The sequence below is a fragment of the Falco biarmicus genome, chromosome 9 (genome assembly GCF_023638135.1).
Source record: "Falco biarmicus isolate bFalBia1 chromosome 9, bFalBia1.pri, whole genome shotgun sequence".
NCBI classification, from domain to species: Eukaryota; Metazoa; Chordata; class Aves; order Falconiformes; family Falconidae; genus Falco; species Falco biarmicus.
Genome location: NC_079296.1, coordinates 55688254 through 55708608, shown reverse-complemented (window position 1 = coordinate 55708608; position 20355 = coordinate 55688254). Strand labels below are relative to the sequence as shown.

General features: G+C 52.4%; 1 protein-coding gene across 4 annotated transcripts; it reads right to left on the bottom strand.

Annotated features, from left to right (window-relative positions):
• Nucleotides 1–341: 341 nt before the first annotated feature.
• DPYSL4 (dihydropyrimidinase like 4) lies at nt 342–20129 on the bottom strand. 4 transcript variants are annotated; one of them, XM_056352631.1, is made up of 14 exons: nt 19826–20129; nt 17080–17168; nt 16155–16339; nt 14885–15049; nt 13407–13468; nt 13228–13308; nt 10973–11041; nt 10762–10882; nt 9892–10048; nt 7631–7772; nt 6503–6673; nt 5103–5282; nt 2280–2451; nt 342–1327 (listed from the first exon to the last, which is right to left on the bottom strand). In XM_056352631.1, exons 1-14 carry the CDS (start codon nt 20081–20083, stop codon nt 1236–1238), a joined length of 1944 nt encoding a protein of 647 aa, XP_056208606.1. In that variant the 5' UTR covers nt 20084–20129; the 3' UTR covers nt 342–1235. The 4 variants fall into 4 exon arrangements, with proteins under 4 accessions (XP_056208606.1, XP_056208605.1, XP_056208609.1 ...); XM_056352630.1 differs by having other exon boundaries at nt 2317–2451; XM_056352634.1 differs by lacking the exon at nt 19826–20129 and adding an exon at nt 19135–19256.
• Between the last annotated feature and the right edge of the window lie 226 nt (nt 20130–20355).

Here is a 20355-nt window from a genome sequence, read left to right as displayed (position 1 = left end):
CACGACATTGCCCCAGGAAAATCTGTAGCTCACAGACATGTTACAGCATCTCTTCATGCATCTGCATCTCACAGGCATTGGCAGTGGTGTTGACCTAGTGGGAAAAACCAGACCACCCTCACAGTATTTCAGCTTTATCTGCAAACTGAAGGTTTTCAGCAGGCAGGCTGGGATTCTGCATTATTCCTACACAGCTAATAAATAAATCTCTTGTCATTGTCCAAGGGAAGTACAGTAACCTACAAGTCATGAACTGCTTTTACAAACCCTCATGCATAAAAACCCTAAGGAAGAAACCACAAAAATCGACTCAGATGCATCAACTGCTACTACTGCTTTATGATTTCCAACAAACTTTATTCAAAGCAAGGGAACAGAAAAGGAATGGCAAGCCACTCTGCTGGAGGTACATGCATAGCTTTGTGGCATAGAGGTTCACCTTTACTGTACATACCTTTAAATATAATAAACAGGCTACAATAACTTTATAAAAGAGCTTGTCATATGCAACTAGCCTTCAAAGGACCCTTGTTATTGGTTTTAAGACTTACACTCGGTTCCTGAAAAACAGTATAAATAATCTTTAAAAAACAAGCCCAACTTGTTTTTTGCAGAAAGATTGCAGCCCACCGGCCCATCTGCTGCAGCACCGGGTCCCAGAGCTGCCAGCACCCTCCTACCCTGGGGTGCCCGTACCCACCCCACTGAGGCTGCCCCCACCGCAGGGCTGGCTGCACACGCTGTGGTCCCGCACAGCCCCCTGGCTCAAGGCACAGTGACAGTGGCGGCTGCAACACGGCCAAGGCTGCGCAGCACGGCGGCGTCCAGATCTGCTAGGGAATGCTGCAGACAGACGGGATGCAACAGGCTGTATTAAAACCGTAGGAGTCAGAAGCGCTCGTTGGTTAAAAGCCCTTCCAGTAGAAAGGCCGGTCGATGCTACTAGGAAGGAGCATATTCCAGCCAGAATGCACCTTCCTTTCGCCCTGCCCACGAGCCAGGCGGCGGCACGGCCGAGCATGCTGCCAAGTGTAGGTCCAGGTGCCTGCATGCACAAGGGAAGGGCTTTCCGAGTGGCTACTGAAGAAATACAGACTGGGAGAAATCAAGATGGGAGCACTACCTCCCAGGGGCGGGGGTTACTCTATTTTCTACCTACGAGAAGAAGGGGCTGGGGCAGCTGACAAACGCTTGCTTTTCCTCCTGAGTTTGAGGGGGACCCCCAGGCTGCCCCGTCAGGAGAGCGAGGTGATGTTGGACCGGCCACCTGGCGGGGCGATGATTTTCTGAGCCGTGCGTCTGGTAATGTGGTCATCTGCCTGTGACCCTAGGGAAGAGGAAAGGCATGGGCTGTGCTGCTGGCACCGCGTGCAAGTCCCACTGCTTTAAATGCACAGATCATAAAACATTTCCTTTGTGGGAAATACTCCTACCGTTGTTATGTATCATTCTGGGCACTGTATTATCAGAGTACTGTTGGGAATGGCTTTATTTGCCTGACCACTTTTATTTTTATCGCTTCTTTCTGGAAACCGTTCTAAATGTCTTTCATGTAAATAAACAGTTTCTATATAATAAAATGCGGGACCTTGTACATTTATTAAACACTACGTCATCCATCTGATTTCAACCAGATAGAAAACAACATTATGACAGTTATTTTATGGCAGAGTATTGGCTTTCCAAGGTCCCTAAAGCTGCTGGGCAGATTGCTGCAGGATGCTGAGCTGAACGATGCTGAATTGCTGCTGCTTATGCAGAAAGACCAAATTAATTATCTTTCTGGTTCCTGAAAATTGAGTTAATTTGGCTAATCTCTACAAACCCAACCACTTCTAACCCCTGCCTGACTCACAGGGGATGCAGTTGAAGTCCTGACCCCTCAGGACCCTCTGACAGGCATGGCAGCATCCCCATTAACCCAGGCAGGGCTGCGGTGACACCCTCACCTTCAGCCTCATCCTCCTGCCCCCCCACCATCGCAGCCTCCACCCCTCGTGGAGCCTGTGCTCACAGGCACCCCGCAGCCACCCACCAAGCATTGTGATATACGTTCATCAGTGCATTTACACAGATACCGTAAAACATCCTAGAGATGTGTGCTGCACTGAGTCACTAGGCTGCGGCAACAGTAAGAACTGCTTTTTACTGAGCAAAAATTCAGTTCCTATTCCTCAGCTTTGCCCTGCCACTCGCACAAACCCAGGACTTTGTGCCACCCATGCAACTAGCCCCCCGCCACCTGCAGCCCCCCACCTTCCAGGGGACCCCCGCCCTACCAGACAAGCTGAATCCTGACTGATGGAGGTTGCGCACAGGAGGAGCCTGGGCTTTGCCTGCGCAGGGTGCGATCCTGGATGTTGCCGTGGGGGCCACGGCTCTGGCACTTGCGAGGACATCGTGGACCGGCCCGTCGTACAGCCCTCTGGGGACACCGTGGACTTCGGCCAGCTACGAGGTTGGGAGCAAGCAGAGGTGTCAGGCATGTCTTTAAGCGAAGGCGAACAAGAACCAGGCCCAACATATGGGTCCTGATTTCTTGTCCTTCCGTCTGTGCTTAACCCCTTGCTGAGGGTTTTTGCAGAGACTGCACTCCCCAACAGACCAGAGGTGGATTAGGTCCCTGAGCAAAAGCAATCCCATGAATGAGTTTGCCTGAGGCAGGAATGACCCAGCCTCTTTTCCCAAGCATATTTTTAAGATGCGCTACAGGAACCTTATTCCCTTCTACAGTATGTAAAAGCTTTGACTGGGCATGGCCAGCTCAGGGACTGGCTGGGCATCTGTCAGCGGGTGGTGAGCGACAATACTGGGCATCACTTGGGTTCTTCCTCTTTCCCTTTGGATTTTACTCCTCTCCCTTTCTCCCTCCTTTTCATTACAATTGTTACCGTGGTGGTTATTATTACTGGTTTTATTAAATTTTACTTTATTTCAATTAATGAATTGTTCTTATCTCAACCCTCGAGTTTTACCTTTTTCCCAATTCTCTTCCCCATCCACTGGGAGCGGTGTGGGGGCGAGCAAGTGGCTGCGTGTGCTTAGCTGCTGGCTGGGGTTAAACCATGACAGATGCCCCCTCAGGGAGCAGGGAGCAGGCAGCCCTGGCAGGACTGGCAGCCGGGCACTTCCCACCCTCAAAGCCAAGCAGAGGATGCTGCCCAGACCCCGCGGGCACAGGTCCTGTCCCCCTGAGAAAAGGGACTCTTGAGAGGTAGCCGGGGTGCCTGCCGTGCAAGGGGATGTGCTCCCCACAGCAATGTCCCACAGGCGGGAGCCCTAACCAGTGCCACCCGGTGTGACCATCACGTTCTCCTGCAGGGAGGATGAGCTCAGCCCCGGGTGCTTGTAGCTGCTGGGGGAGCCAAAGCGTTAGCAACATCGACATTGTTACCAGCATTTCATCACAGCTTTGCTTAAGGCTGTTTCTCCTCCCAGGTGAAGCTGTGACAGCTCTTTGACAACTACAGAGCCAGAAGGGGCTTGTTTTGAAGACAAAAACTGCTGGGTTTCAAATTAAAAAGGCATGAACTGATAGGTTATCAAGACGTATATAACGTTTTCTGTAGAAATTTTTCTCTGACATGACCTTTGTCTTCATCATGCTGCATATCTTGTGAAGAAAATACCCTTCTCAATGTTTTCCAGCAATCTCCTTGACTGCAGCTTTTATTAAGTTGAGGACGGGGAGCTGGCATGGGCAGGCTGCTGGGTTGTTTGCAAAGAGCCAAATGTGTCTGCCGGAACCTGTTAGCCGAAGCCCTCACGCCTGGGCTGGCACTGGATGGCACCCCGCTGGAGCAGGGACTTCAGTTCACTGCCATCGAGGTTTGTGTTCAGCAAACTCCAGCCTTTATGTTAAAAGACATACGGGCACAGGGTGTCCATTTCCACAACAGACAGAGATGCAGCTCCACTGCTAACAAGGAGCCCAGGGACCCTCTGCCCCAGCCGATGGGACCAGCCAGCCCATCCTGCCGCTTCTCTGCGTGTGCAGGGGCATACAGGATGTGCCAGGGAAATGGAGACCACCAGCAGTACTGTCAGAGCCAGCGCCGGGCAGGAGGTTAACCGACACTCTGCCAGCCAGGCTGGGGATGGCTGCCCACCGCTGGGCAGTGCCGCAGGGGAGACCTGGCCTCCCACAGGGACCTAGCAGGGCCCTACCCATCCCCCGCAGACCTGCCATGGTCCTATGCCCATCCCACAGGAACCTGCCAGGGTCCTGTCCCCATCCCACAGGGACCTGCCAGGGTCCTATCCCGCAGGAACCTGTCAGGGTCCCATCCCCATCCTGCAGGAACCTACCAGGGTCCCATCCCGCCCTGACTCCAGAAGGCACCCCAGGAGGCACACCCAGGCACCCTAGGAAACACCCCCAGGTACCCCCAGTCATCCTAGGAAGCAACCCCTGGCACCCCAAGGCAACCTCAGGCACCGTGAGCCACCCCCAGGCACCCAAGAGCCAGGCGTTCTGACCACAGCTGCCAGCATCACTCTGCAGGTAATCTGCGGTTAACGGTTTCTGCTCTACCGTCACCTACAATGCATAATGAAAATGCCTAAAATAATACATTGAAAAGAGGAGGAGGGCAGAGCTGTTAAGAAGCTTTTTATATATTTTCACGTCTTCCTATCTTCCTAAGAAGCTGTGCTAGCACACCGCAGGGGCTATCCCACTGTTCATCCAGTAACCACCCAACGTTACAGCCACTGCCCGCTTGTGGATGCAGAGCAGCCACCAGTCACACAATGGTGGAAACTTTTTGAATACGGGTAGGAGAGGAATCCCTCCCCTCTACCTCAATACACACCACGCAAAACTGGATTTGCTGGAAGCCGTATTTTTGCTTTCTGACTTTATAGTAGGCAAATAATATTAATAATACTACCATTATTAGCTGTATTAGCTATTAGCTGCCAAGCCACACAGCAAAGCCCAGGACATTACAAATATCCAAGGCCTAGAAGGAAATAACACTCATAATATTCTTGTTTCTGTTGCCTATTCCATCAGCAGGCTTGCTGTAGCGACTGCAATACAACAACGCAAAGAGATTGCAAAGAAAACACAGGATTATAGCAAATAAAATTCTCCTTACCCTGTTTCTTGCCTTTATCCTTTTATAAACAAAATCAGGGAATGTCTTTCTAGGAATGAAGCGACCTGACCCCTGGGTGACACACAGGTTTCCATCTTCAAGAACTACTTTTCCCTGACTTATGACCACAGTAGGAACCCCATGGCACTCTGTGCCTTCAAATATGTTGTATTCCACGTTCTGGAAAAAACAAACCAAGATATTCAATACAGTTAATGAGAAGAGAAGGTGATAGTTTATCTACTATACACACACACATCCCCATTTTTGTACACTGTTCCTTACATGTTTCAAATAATATTTGAAACGTATTTATGTATTTCCTTCATATTTCAAACTAAACTTGAACTAAAGCAAATGGGGATGGAGAAACTAAATCCCCGAAGCACAGCACTGGCGCAGAAGACGGGCAGCACTCCCGCAGCAAACCAGCCTGTCACTGCAGCAAATAAGCCATTCTCGCTAAGCCCCAGAAGAGCCCTGGTTTAGTTCTCCATCCCAAGTTCCTGTCATTTCTTCCAAGTCACTGCAAGTCTCCTACCAGAACAGGTCTGGGAAGTCAGGTCTGTTTCGTGGGAAATGCAAAACTGCCGCTTTCTTCAAACGCTCCTGTTACTATCACTAACAACCCCCCCAAATCCCAGAGTTTACAGTGAAAAAATGCGGCGTTATAAAAATGCAAAAATTAATTTTCTGGACCAAAAGAAAACCCATTTCTATTTTTTAAAGAGAACAATGGAATTTTTCAATCACAGTGATAATATTCTTTAATAAAAAACATTTTGGTGAAAAACCCACAAGTCATAATGTTTCTGCATTAACTTCAATCAGCTCTATCACCAACATTCCTCGCAACACCTCACCCTCCTCTCTCTTTTCACTGCAGCTTTCTGTCTGAGGGTCACAGTGGAAATTACCCTGGGGACATCCACAGCCTGGAAAACCCTGGCTGAAATGCCACCAAGATGCACCCGAATCTCTCCAGACTGAGTGACCCCTACGGACAGGCAGTGCTCATGGAGCCTGCGCAGGAACGGGTCTGGCTCTTTGGAAACGGTGCTGATGTATTAAACTATATTAGTAGTTTAATATGTAAAACAAGTTCAGCACCTACATTTTTATAGTCCACAGTAAATACATCCATCTTAAAATTTCTGTACTGGATGCAGACTGTCTCAGAGTCGTCGCTGCCACTCAGTTACAATACTATGCTTTGCAATCACCAAAGGATATTTTCATTTGCTTGTATTTTTAAAAGCAAATGCAAGGTCATTCATCACTTCATCCGCACAAACATCTCTCTTCCTGAATGATCTCATCTTTCCAACCTGAAAAATATATTGCTTTACTGGTCTCTTCTGACTCTAAAACCCAGCTCAAGAAAATAATTCTGTATTTACCGAATTGTGGGTTTTTGCTGAGATGATTTTAGTAGCCTTGGGGTTCCACAAAACCAAATCGGCGTCAGTGCCCACAGCAATGCGCCCCTTCCTGGGGTAGCAGTTGAAGATCTTGGCAGCGTTGGTACTGGTCACCGCTACAAACTCATTCTCGTCCATCTTCCCGGAGACCTGGGAGAGAGCCGTGCAGCGTGAGGATCCACACTGCGACCGGGCTGCAGTTACGGGGGCGCAGGGAGACCCGGCGGGGGGAGCTAAGCCTCATCCCTGTGGGCTCAGTACTACAATAGACGGGTTTTACTTTGCCCAGACTGACATTTTAGGTCTCTGAAAAACAAGACCTTCACTGGTAGGCTCTAACTCCCCGTACATGCATCTCAAGTTCACTAAAGATGGTTAAGGGTATTTGAAGACTGGAAGTGAACCTCAATAGTGCTTTTTATCATTTTTATTTATTATCTTAAGATAAATTCTATTTCTTTTTGAACAAAGCCCACCTAAGGCAGATGCTGCAGGGTGGCTTGGTTCCCAAGCTCCTGGAAGTCCAGAGAGAGGTGTCTGCTCAGTGGGATGCAGGCTACAGCCTCCCAGGGATGCTCCTTGGGAGGGCAGGGTGCACTGGTGTGCAGGGACATGGGACTCGATCCCACTGGCCAGACGTCCGTGTGCCGCAGCTCTCCCCCTACAGCAGGGCTCACTGCCCGGCACACAGAGGGGCTGTGGACCCTGTCCCCACCTCTGAGGCTTGGGGTTACAGGCAGCTGGCAGGCATGGCCACCAAGGGGTAGATGTCCCACCCCCAATCACCTCCCCAGGCCTCCCACGAGCACCAGGGAAGAGGAACGCTGCGTCTTACCCTTAGGAAAACGTGTTGGAGACACTTTCTCTTGTGACTGTGAGTGAGAGTGGGGGGTGGATGATCCCCATACTGGAGCCTTTGAAGACACTTTGAAGGCATTCGAGTGCCACATTTCCTCTCATTAGCAAGCTCCTCTGAAGTAGCAGTCTAGACAATGTCACACCTCCTGGCTCGTTTGAATTAACGAGGATGCCAACATCCCCCTAGCACTGCTCACGTGCACTTGCATCCATAGCCTTGCCAGAAATCAGCGTCTTTTTGGTACCTACCACACACTTTTCCCAAATTACTGACATCCGCTCTTCGATGCCGTTGGTTCCCTCGGGGATGAGGGTGAAGTTGTCCTTCCCCACTGCCTTCTGCGCGGTGGTGAAGGTGCAGTGAGCGCTGCCCGCAACCTGCAGGTCCCCGCTAGGCGAAGCAGAGCGGAGGAGGTCAGAGGAGGTACCCAACGGCGTGAACAGCCTCCTAGGCACTAACGCCACCTCCCCGGCCCCGCGACCCCACTGCCCTTGGCGGGCAAAAGCCACCCTCACCTGGAAGGCCACGAGTGGCACTAATGGCTGGCAGCCTTCGTGCTCGGTCTGTTTGGTACAGATGTATTTTGCCCACAAAAACAGTAAAGACAGGTGACATGATCCGTAAACGCCAATGTAAGTCAAGAGGCAATTTTTACAGGTCAGCAGAGGCATCTCACTCTATTTATATAGGAATTAAGCACTGGAATCATCTAAGAAATGTAAACAGCAGTCTCATAGGCATTATTTATATTCTCTCCTAAACTGGCCATTATTTTTACTAATTAAGACAATGTTTTAATCTTTCTACCATCCTTTTAAACCTCTGATTATTTTAGGAAATGGTTCTCCAAGCAAGGCTGCTTTTAGAGCAAGGTTCTTTTAAAGCAAGGATACGATTAAATAAAACAAGACCCTGGACAAACCCAAACGTTACGTACTACCATGTACTACAGGTGAAGGAACTGGATCCATGCTGGCAGGCAGGGCACAGCCGGGCAACAAGAGAACTGAGCATGATGGTTGGACTTGATCATCTGAAATCAACCTAAATGATGCTGTGATTGTACAGGCAGCTGGACGAGCCTGGGAGCACACCTCCAGACTTGGGTCAAAGCTGTGCTAAACTGAACTGTGCTTGTAATTTACTGCTTCTTCTAAGAACATACTAAATGCACTGAGGTATCTTTATGTACTATGTAAGATATACTAACATGACACACTTTTCTCTTGCTAACAACTGTTTATCCTTCCAGGAAAAAGATCATGTTTCAGGGAATTCTAAGAAATGTTTATTTCTTCTTTAAAATATATATTGTGTGCGATTTTTTTTTTTTACTACTATCTGGATCCATAAACATCTCTCGTCCCATTTCAAAAATTCCTCATGCATTACCTCTGGAGCTGATTTTTCTAACTCTACCCGCACCAAACTGTGTTTAATGCCAGAGGGAGCTCTACTGGCTGGTGCCACTCCGCAGGCTGTGCGGCTGTGAATGGAGAAGATTCCCGGGCTGAGCTGCAGGCACCTGGAGGCAAACCCTCCACTGTGAATGAATCACCACCTCTACAGATTGCCTTTCGCAAGGCGGCAGTGACAAACATGGATTTGCTGTGACACGTAAAACCCTGGCCCGTGGCAAAGCTCCAGCTGTGATTAACAGCTTGGCGGCTGTGTCCCTGGCTACAGCCCCAGCGCATGGGCATCTGTATTACCCTGCCTGTATTCCGGGTTCCCGGCGCCCACCTGGTCCCTGCACAGCACCAGGGATGCTCCTGCCAGTCCCCAGGGCTTTGCTGCGTAACTCAAGCCACTGAAACAACTCTGCATGAGGATGTGCCCTAAAAGCTTATGTTTCACACATTTTAAAATCTTGCAAATGCCCAATACTGCTTTCAATAAAATCCTTCCTTTTGCTTTAATGCTAAAGCAGTGCAGGAGGCTTTCCCTGGGACACAGTGAGACGGAGTGGCAGTGGCCACCATCCCTCCTGCGCTGGCTATCCTGCGGGATGCTGTGCCTTCCCTGAACCAGTTCTGAAGGAGGAACTGGGCAGCATGAGCCTGTTTTTAATAGGAAAAATCTGATAACTATTACGTGGTTTCATCACAGCAGAATTTAAACTCTTTTTGAAAGAGTCACCTGGCTCCTTGCTCAAAGATCACCCAAAGATTTATTCTTTTGACATGGAGAAGTGCAACAGCTGATAGACTATTTTTCCTACTCTGACAACAATAATCTAGCGGAAAGCTGAACTGTGTGCAAGCCTCTGCTGTGCTGCCCAGGTATGGGAGAGGAGGGGGCTGCCCCCAGGAACAGGGAGGCTGTTACCCACCGGCAGAAGGCGAGGGGGCCAAGCCAGGGCGCCCAGGGCTGCGATGTCCCAGCCAGCCCCCAGCTTGGCATGTGATGCTATTACTGCACGGGGCGTTATGACGAGTGCAGGTGGGACGCAATCAGGGATGCAGTCACGGCAGCTGCGCTCAGGCACCCCTGCTGACACAGAACTCACCAGGACAAGAGAGAGGTGAGATGATCCGGTGTGGTGGGGTCTGGGCTGATGGGAGGAGACGTGACGAAGGCTGCAGCTTTAGCCCAGTTTTTACTCCAGTAGTGCGAGCCATTGGTGCCCAGGCTGGCGGTAATGGGCTCTCCATACACAACCGTGCCTGCCAAACAATCCAATTAATGAGTTCCAAAGCGCCGCATGTCCTGCAGCCTCTTTTCACGCAGTGTGGACAAATACTGTGGCTAACGATACAAGTCTTCCCAGTATTTCAGTTTTCTAAATTCACGTTAATCCTTTAAATTATCTCAGATGACTGGGAAAGGCTGTCGAAATAAGTTTTGAATCCATCTGTTTTCTCCTTAGACCAAACATGCATTCGTACCTACAAACCATCACGCCCTCCTACAAACCAAACCAGGGTCTCTCTGGCAGAGTCTCCCAGCTGGGGCAGAGGTGGCTCTGGACCCCCCACCTGTCCTGGGGCACGGCCTTCCACCCCGTTCTCTTGGATTGCGTCCCACTTTACCCACTCTTTATGAAACACCCCAGTTTCAATCTGGAGCTGGCTTCAGATCTTTTTCATTTAGTTCACCACAAATGCTTGCAAATAGATTATTTCCCTTTTTTCAGCTGCGTCTACTGAGATTCAGGTGTCACAAGTTTCAAGCACATCTCCCCACATCTTTCCAGTTCAGAGCAATTAGCACTGACACACTCTACGAAGAAAAGCCAGCCCTAAGTTTTAGCGCCCTTAGAATGTGAGAAAATTTGGGCTATAATGAATTCTTAAATTCTTAAATTCATTAAAATGACACTTCCCAGACATATTGAAATAGGCTCAGTTCGCACGCAGCTATGAAAATAGTGCTTTACCTTTTCTCTTTGCTTGGGCCAGGACATCTGCTGCACCTCCGCTCATTATTTTGGTGATGTACAAGGGGCAGTTGGCTTGTTTCGCAATGGTAATTGCACGGTACACCGCCTCCGCTTCCACCTGCGCACACACAAACAGAGGTGCGAAACGTTTCAGGCACCTCGGCTACAGCTACACCCTGCGCAGGGCTGCCCAAGGGCTGCACCTTACCTCCTCGGGGCGGCTGAGGACATGCCCTTCTGGCCCTGTAATCCCCAGTTCCAGCAGCCTCTTTTGCTCCTAGATGGATGAAGATGAACGGGAAAGCAGTCAGTGATACAAAACAGCCTGTCCAAAGCATCACAGGACACAAACTACTTGGTTCAGAAGTTCCTGAAGGCTGATGGAAACTCATGAATATGACAAGGGGATACCACTGACAACCTGTGATGCTCCACAAGCCACTGCAGCTACTTCCTAGGACACCCACCTTGTGCTGTGGAAACATTTCTGGAGTAAGAACTGTATGCCAGTAGCACCTTTGGAGCTTCCCCACTCCAAGCCCAGCTACAGTTCTGGAGGACAGAGGATTTTAACCCTATCGCTGCTTAATCGAAGGCTGTGCTAGATGTGATGCATGGCTCCAGGAAAGGAATGGATGTTTCCCCCGGACCTGAGGCTGCCTGAAGCTGCTCAGAGGAAGGAATGAAGGAGGATGGAGGAAGCAGAGACAGGTGCAAGGCACATGAGGCTGTCAGCAGGGAGCAGCAAGTGCCACCTCTCCAGAGCTTCACCTGGGAAGTCACATGCCCCATCCCTGGTGCACGTCACCCCGCCGCCACGGGATGTGGCTCAGACCAAAGGCTCACTCCCTCGCAGTTCTGGGGGGAGGCAGCAGCAGGAGGGCAGTTTTGCACAGCAGCATGCCCCAGCACAGGGGCTGAAGCCGTGCAGCCCCACCTGCCTGCACCCACATCCTCTCCTACCTGGCTCTGGCTCCCCCACACAGCCACACACTCGTCCCACTGCCACAGCCTTGCGTCACGAGGGGCAGGAATCAAGTCCCTGTGTGACCCGATGTTAGCTGGGAACCCATGGTGACAAGCTGGGATGAACATGGGGCTGCACCTATGTTATTCACAGGGTGCTTGAAAGCAGATGCCCAGCACACACCTCACCCCGTTTCCTTCTGTGATGTTCTGTATTACGCAGTGCACCCACACAGCTGGCGTTAGATGCAAGGACGTTATCCAACACTACAGACCAGTTCTCACAGGCTTTAAAGGATCCTGCTCTTAGAGGTTGTTTATTTCTCTGTATTCCCATTGCAGATATCCTCCGACTTTGTCCCCAGGGCTTGACTGTCATCATGCTGACATTTCGTGAAGAAATACTTTTGAAGATACTGAACTGCTCGGGATCACATTTTGTTTCACAAACAGCTGAAGAAAAGGTTTCTCAGACAAAATCCCAGGGAGGTGGGAATTAGCCTTTATCTTGTTTGTTCAAATAAGCCCGTTTCAAGGATTGGGATTCTGCTTTCATTTTAAAACCTTCACCCACATCAGACTGAACACTTGCGTGGCCATAAGCTAAGAGAACTGCAAGTCTACTCCTATCTTGTGTCATCCAATTGCAGTATGTATCTAAGATTTTATCTTCTAAAGGTAAAAAGGAAAAGTAATGAATGTGAGAAAAGTCTGTCATATTAAGGAAACTCCTGAGTGCCATTTGTGGGGATAAATATTTCCAAGTGTACCGCAACTTCAAGTTGCAAGTGATGCAAACCTCCTTCTTTTCTCAAATTCTCAAGACTTTTAAACAAGATCGATAACATGATAAGGTATCGCTGAAGGCAGTCACTCAGCCTTCAAGAAGACCCAAAACACACCGGTTGGGAATCAGTGAACAGTCCTTGTATAATTTCTGTGATGAAACCCAAGTGTGTGTGAGGATCTGGGGGGAGGATGCTGATTTTAGCAGGAGCCCCTGATCCTCCTGCATGTTCTCCTGCCTGCACACGCTGCCATCGCAGGGTCCCCTACTGGCCCTTTCCTTCCGAGGCATGGGTAACCGGGATGCTGGAGCAGTGTTTCTGCACTCCCCTGGCTGCATGAGGCTCGGTGCCCACACACATGGACCCACCACCAGGGCTGCTCTGCTCCAAGGCCACGAGCTCAGCTCAGTTCAGCTCTCGCCGGAGATCTTAGAGGGGAGCGACCGGGTTGAAACCCTGCTGACAGCAGGCACTGAAAAGTGCATGCTGGTCCTCTCCCCGAAGCAACCCGGTGTCACAACAGGCTGCTCCTCCCTCTCTCATCTGGACCAAGTTCTACTGAATTTGCAGTGCCAACTGAAGGCTAAAAGCATGCTGGCACAGCTCCACCTTCCACTAGACCCTACAGCCCATCTGTTCAAGTCAGCACTTTGCCGTAAACCCAAATACTCCGGTCAACCTTTAATTTAAATGAATATAAATACTGTACCTCATCGATGATATCTCCATTCTCAGCATGCACTTGGGCAATGGCCCCCAGGTCTCGTATAATGCAGAATATTTCATACATCTGCCAAGAGACAGTGGGTTGCCCAACATCAGATAAATCACCGCTTACGCTCGCAGTAGGGGTGATGACTGGTCCTGGACACTGGCTGGCTGTATTACCTGGGCATCAGTGCACTGAAGCTTGTCTTTGTAAGCCATAAAAACAAGGAAGGAGTTCACACCTTGAGAAAACAAAAAAGCACGCGAGTTTATTGCCCCAGCTGAGAACTTGGTGACCCGGCACAGGCTAAGCAGGGCGCGTTCAAACCAGGGGGGGCTGTGCCAGCAAGGGTTAGACTGGAAGCAATCAGGGTAAGGGCTGAAATGGGAAATTTCCCTGCAAGAACTGAACCCCAGGAGCCATGACAGATAATACACCCCCATGCACTTGAACCAAAAGAACACCCCGCAGGCTGTTCCTGATTGTCGGTACTCTCTGGAACTTGCTCCAAATGCACAGAACCTAAGGCATTGCCCCCAGGCTGAGCTTTCCCTCCAGTGGTGGTTTCAATTTATGGTTTATCCTCGACTTCTTTCTTATAACTGTCTGTAAATTAATGTATTAGTGCTAAGATTAAATTGCAGCAAAGATGAGATGCTCTCATATTAGAGCACTGTTACTTAGTGCGCTTCTGTTTGGCTAGTGAAATGGATGGGCAGTGCTTTGCTCACAGCTTTGTGTGCAATCCTCATTTCTGTCATTTCTAGCTAAAGTAAAGGATGGTTCATGAAGCACCGGGTCAAAGCCAGAGAATTGCTGCTGCATTTTATATGGACAGAGGCAACAACTAACCCCAAACTACAATCAAATTACAAATAAACTGTATTTCATGTGAATATACATATGAAAAACACCCGGTATAAACCTGAAATAGCTACATTACTTCAGCCGCTCCACATTTTAATAGGAAATTCACTGCAATTTCTGTGTTAATTGACCAATTAAGCCCTTGCTTGCAAGACTGCAAATTACAATGAAGTCACTTAGCTCTACATTAGCATATCTGAAAGCAAAAAGTATTTTTTCCAAACACAGAAATAAGTATTAATGAAATGCATGAATTCCTGCTGCACTGCCTGCTTTCCAGTAAGCTGTGTCCAGTGGATGCTTCAGGATGTGCAGGAATTACAGGCACAAATGAAATCTCTATGGAAAGCCTAAAGCTTAGTTTTATTCTATAAGCCCCATCTTGAATGTTTTTATATACTTCAGATATACTTTATATTTCATACACTTTTTATGTAGATCAGGCAGCCTGAGCCAGGGTGCCCGGTGCCATTTAGTTTCCAAAATCGATTCTCATGACTGGGCTGTAAATCGCCCAGAGATGAGAGCATACGACTCAGATATTATGGCATGAATCTGGTGTCTGTGCCCCCGCCCGCACCCTTCTCCGAGATGGCGGAGGACAGGAAGCCCACCCTGGACAGGGGAGGAGCACGGTCACCCCCCCGTACCCCGTTTATCGCGGGGTAAGCGGCGCACAGCAGCAACCACCACAGCCCACCCTGTGGCAACCTGCCTATGTGCCAGTGGTTACGATGGGGGTGGGGGGTTTGTGGGGTTATTGCCAGCATACTGCTCTTTCTGTCCTTACCCTTGTCCTTCACCAGGGCTTCCAGTTCCTCCTTCAGGCTTTCGTGCCAGCGAGGGATGTCGATGTGCAGCGAGTAGTCGCAGCAGGCCAGGCTATCGGCGCTCGCACGGCACCGCTCGTAGGCAGCCAGGAGGCTGGTCCCCGGCTCCGCACAGACATGGTCAACTGAGGAGACACTGCACAGCGTTAGCACGTGGGCCAGGGAAAGGGCCACTGAAACACATGGGGGGTGCAGCAGCCACCAATATTCTTGTGCGAGACTTTACTGCTGTGAAAATGAGACATCCTAATATTCATTTTTTATAGCATTCATTAAAGATGAACATTAATAAATTTCCCAGATAAAGTGAAGCAAGCAGAACCAACTCCAAGTTACAGCTACTATTACACCTGTTTTTCACACAGCCTACCTAGCACATCTGAGAGAAGCCGGTGACCAAAGCATGTCCTTGCACACTTTTGCACAATTCCCCTGGGCATTTTCCACGTGCAGTCACCCACAGCCCATCAGTCATGGCCCTTCTCTTATCTGTGCTCCTACCCCCTGCAGTACTGGCTATGAGATCAGTCTGGAGCTATGCCACACTTGCTGAGACTCGTCCTTCAGCCACACACTACAGTGGGCCTTGGGACCAGAACAGGAACAAAACAGGAATTAAAGTTCTCTTACATTAACACAAAAACAGAACCCATGCTCACAGAGCTGAAAAACTCTTATTAAAACACACTTGCAAAGCTATTAAAAGCATATTAAAAGGTGTTTAAAGTTTTCTTCTATTTTATTGTCTTATGAGGTGAAGCAGGAGCAGCTATATATTTTTAATATACACGTGTAGCAATGGCAGGAGGTTCCGAAAGGTACATAATTAGTTTTGTAACGCTTAAGAGTTCTGCACCAAAAATGAACCTTTCTCTGCTATGAGGGTAAATCACAGAATAGTTTGGGTTGAAAGGGACCTTAGAGACCACCCAGTCCCACCCCCTGCCCTGGGCAGGGCCCCCTCCCCCCAGCCCAGGCTGCTCCCAGCCCCATCCAGCCTGGCCTTGAGCACTGCCAGGGATGGGGCACCCACAGCTGCTCTGGGCAGCCTGGGCCAGCGCCTCGCCGCCCTCACGGGGAACAATTTCTTCCTAACATTTAGTTTAAATCTACCTCCTTTCAGTTTAAAGCCATTCACCCTTGTCCTATCACTGCAATGACAAAAGGCATGATGTACTTTGCTAAACAATGTTCTACTTAGAAGTCCGTTCAAATGCTGCTCCGTCTTACTGATCATTGTGGTGCCTCCTGCCAGGGCTGCTTTCGTGCCTTGGTAGAAGTCATCAGCAGAAGTCATCCCCCTGATGGGCATCTGCAGTCTGGTATGGACATCTATCCCCCCTGGCATCACAATCTGGCTGTAGGCATCAATTGTCTTTACCCCACCAGGAACAACCAGGTTTTCTCCAATTTGTCTGAAAAAGACATTAAGATCTCCTGTTCATTGGCAACAACTTTTAAGTGAAGATGCAAAAAACAACTTCTTCCCAGTACTGCTCTCGGGCGTTCACCCACGGGCAAGCACATGTGCACTGCCCAGGCCTCCTCGCACACTGGGAGAAGCAGCTGCACGCTGGGAGCCCCTTGAGCTCCGTCAGGTCTGGGACCGGAGCCAGGGTCTGCTGGAGAGCCCCACGGGTCCCACCCTGCCAACTCAGCAGCACCCATCCCATCCCATCCCATCCCATCCCATCCCATCCCATCCCATCCCATCCCATCCCATCCCATCCCATCCCATCCCATCCCATCCCATCCCATCCCATCCCATCCCCACTGGCTCCGGCTCTCGTTAGCAGCATGGGACCCATCAGGCTGTCACCTGAGGGACCCCACTCAGAGCAGAGGAGCTGCTGAGGTCTCTGTGCTGGGCTCCGCACCCGACTTCTCATGTGCCTTTGCAGCGCTTAACCTGGCTCCTCACTTGATCCCTGCACACCTTACGACAGAGCACAAACTGCCAGCACTGCGTGTGTCTTTCCAGCTGCAAAACTACATCAATGTAGCTCTTTCTTGATGCTATTCCACACAGCTATCCTTGTTTATCAAAAAGGGAACGTATTTCCAAGAGAAAAATGACAGAAAGGAACGTTGTTCCAATTCCAGGCACTGTATCATGGCTGGAAATTACATTACCAAATATAAATTTTTAACTTACTTTATCAAACCGTCTTCCACATAAATGTCTGCATAAAATGACTGATCATCGTTGACAATTTTTCCTCCTTTGATTAGAAGCTGGTCACTCTAGCAGAAAAAAAACCACACTTTTTTTAAGACTTCTTTATTTAGATGCTACTTCACTCATTCTGAGCTTTCATTAAGTCTAGGACTTAGTATCTTGCCCTTCAATCACACCAGTTTAGTGACTATCCAAACTACTCTACACCAAAGCCCAGCTGCATTTCGCAAAGGGAACGGTACAAAACTGTCAGCTGAGAGGAGCACAGATCTGCTACGAAGCACGGCACAAGCCGGGGGTCCCGAGGCAGCTCAGGCGAGCCCGCAGCTTGAGGTACCAGAAAAGCCCATGTCAGGGGGCTGAGGCACGCACCTCTGAGTGGAGCTGGCTGAAGGGAGTGTGCTCCAGCCCTTGCTCTACTGGCCTGCCTTGCTGGGAGTACCCCCCCCCCCCCAAGGGCCCACCACGGGCTCCTTCAGAGCAGGGTCAGAGACCGATTGATCGAGGCTCTCAGCAGTTTTCAAAGGTTTGCAAGGCAACATCCTGCAGCTCAGCCATGTACCTGCCTCCTCCATCAGCTCCTGCTACCAAGACTTCTAAGTGCATCTTATTAACCTGGTAATTTATTGACATTCATTAGTTTTCACAGCCTCATCGGAGGCAGATCATGCCTCAAGGACCTTCCTCATTTCAAAGCAAGACACTGGTACAGTTGTCAGAGTTGCAGGATCTTTAAACAGAAAAACTAGAAAGCACTGGCATTTAAGTAAATGTGGAACTGCAGCCTAAATTAAAAGGATCCTTTTCCTGCTCTCTGGTGTTGCTAGAAAAATTATTACCAAGGCTAAAATGGACAACACAAAGAGCATGACCTCAGCGCAACAACAACTGAGCGATGTAAAAGCACGTGACAATACAGCCCGGGAGACGACTTACAATACAGCAATGCGTGCTGATGCAAAACAGCCTGCAAAACGTTTTGGAGTCTTGTTTTAAAGAGCATCGCTGGCATATGAAAGAACTGTATTGTGTTTTCAAATATCGAGGCTTTTACTCCTTCCTTATTGTCTTCCCTTGTCCCATAAAATCGATCAAAAGAAGCCTCTGTGCTGGCTGCCCCACGGGAGAGCCCTACGGCCCCTTTGCAGGGCCCATCCTCATCCTCACCCTTACCCCATCCCTATTCTCACCCCACACCCATCCTCACCCCTTCCTCACCCCAGCCCAGCCCACCCCCACCCCCGCCACCCCACCTCCAGCCCCGCCCGCCCAGAGACCCGCTCCCGCAGCACGGGAACGCCGCTCGTCCTGGCTCACGCACCCACGGGATGCTTTCACGGGAACTGGGCCCCGAGCCAGCAACACGGGGAGGGGAAGCATCGCTGTCTAGAGATTTTTTCTTGCTCCCGCTGCGGAGCCCTGGCACCGGGCGACAGGACTCCCCCCGCAGCAGCCCGGCCGAAAGCGGCAGCCCGGGCAGGCGAGCGGCCCCGCCGGCAGGACGCCACCGGCCCCGCCGGGGGAGCGAACAAGGCCGGCAGATGCTCCCCAACCCCCGCCAAGCCCGTTCCCCGGAAAAAGCCTTTTCCAAACACGTTCCCAAGCCCCAACGGCCGGAGGGAAGTTAGGGAAGCGCGGGGCAGCCCCGCTGCCGCGGTGAGGGTCGCGCCTGCCTTTGTCCCCGGCGGGGCGGCCCGGCAGCGGCAGACAAAGCGCCGGGGCCGCCGGGCTCGGGCCAGTCCGCGGCCAACAAAGGGAACGGCGGGGTCCGGGGGGCTGCACCGCCTGCGTCCCGCTGCTCGGGGGGGCGGGGGGCGGCTGCGCTGGCAGCGGGGGCCGTCGGGCTCCCGACCCCCCGGTACCGGGAAGCGCCCCGGTAGCGCTCCCAGGGGTGTCCGGCGCCTCGGGCGGCCCCGCTCCACCGCCGCCGGCTGGGAGCGACCCGCCAGCCCCGGCCCCGCCGGACCGGGCTCGCTGTACCCGGGGGTGCCGCCCGCCCCCGCCCCTGCGGCGCACAGGGGAGCCCCTCACCGTGATGCGGGGGATGCTTTTCTTGCCCTGGTGCGACATCTTCCCGCCGCGCTCCGCCGGTGTGTGTGCGTGCGTGCGTGTCCCCGCGTGTGTCCCCGCGTGTGTGCGTGTGTCCGTGCCCATGTGTGCACGTCCCTGCGTGCGTGCGCGCGCCCCCCGCCCGCCGCCGGCCCGGAGCCGCGCTGCCGGCCCCGCAGACAAAGCGGGCCCGGCCGGCTGCGGAGCGGAGCGAAGTTGCCCGGGTCGGTCCCGCAGCCCCGGCCGCCCCACGGACCCGGCGGCGGGACGGGGCGCGCAGCCCCTGTCCGGTCCCGCTGCCGCCGAGAAAGGCCGGGGGCCGGGGGTCGTGGGTCGTGGCGCCCGGTGAAAGTTGCGTCCCCCCGAAGGAGAAACGGCCGCTCACCGCCCCTCCCCCACCGTCCCCTGACAGCAGCCGGTCCTGGCCCCCGGTGCTCTCACCGGGCCGGCGGGGTTGGGACCGGGACGGGATGGGAACGGATGGGACGGGGCCCCCCGCTCGCCCTCCCGGCGGGGTCTCGGCCCCGACGGCTCCCCACCCCGCGGCGGAGAAGGGGCGGGGGCCGCTGCCGCCCCACGGAGGGGCTCCCTGCCTGCCCCGGGGCCGCTTCGGCGCGAGCTGGGGGGGAAAGCGGCCCGGCCCCGGCCCGTGCCCTGCGCAGCCCTCCCTTACCTGCGGGCAGCCGTCGGGCAGCTCTGCGGGGGGGGCGGCCCCGCAGCCGGGGCCCGGGGTGGGAGCGCGGCGGGGCTCGCCGGGGGCGGTCCCGGGGCCGTGGGCGCCGAGCGAGGCGAAGTCCAGCGTCTTGTTGTCGAAGGCGTCCGCCACGCTGCAGAACATGCCGCCCCGCTTCTGCCGCGGCCGCGGGCTGCCGGCGCCCAGCCCCGCGAAGCAGGCGGGCAGCGCCGCCGCCTCCTGCCGCCGCCCCGACATGGGCCTGGGCCGCCCCCGCTGCCCGCCGCGCTGCCGCGGCCGCCTGGCCCGGGCGACGAGCAGAGCGCGTTAAAAGCAGCGCAGGGACCAGCCGCCGCCCCCCGCCCGCCCCGCCCGGCGGCCGCGACCATCCACCCGTGACACGGCCGCGACCGTGCACCCGTGGCAGGGCCACACCGATGGCTGGCAGCCTTCCCGGGGCGGGGTTGGGGGTGGGGGGCAGCCCCCAGCCATGGGGGAGCCGCTCCCGGTTGGGGAACGGCAGAGGCAGC

Excerpts from the sequence above, each read along its gene's own strand:
- DPYSL4 (XM_056352630.1), bottom strand. The coding sequence starts at position 20,083 with ATGTCGGGGCGGCGGCAGGAGGCGGCGGCGCTGCCCGCCTGCTTCGCG. Across the intron at positions 13,469-14,884 it reads AGCCCTGGTGAAGGACAAGG|GTGTGAACTCCTTCCTTGTT; the intron begins GTAAGGACAGAA and ends TGTTTTCTCAAG. Across the intron at positions 5,283-6,502 it reads CAGCAAAAACCCACAATTCG|AACGTGGAATACAACATATT; the intron begins GTAAATACAGAA and ends TGTTTTTTCCAG.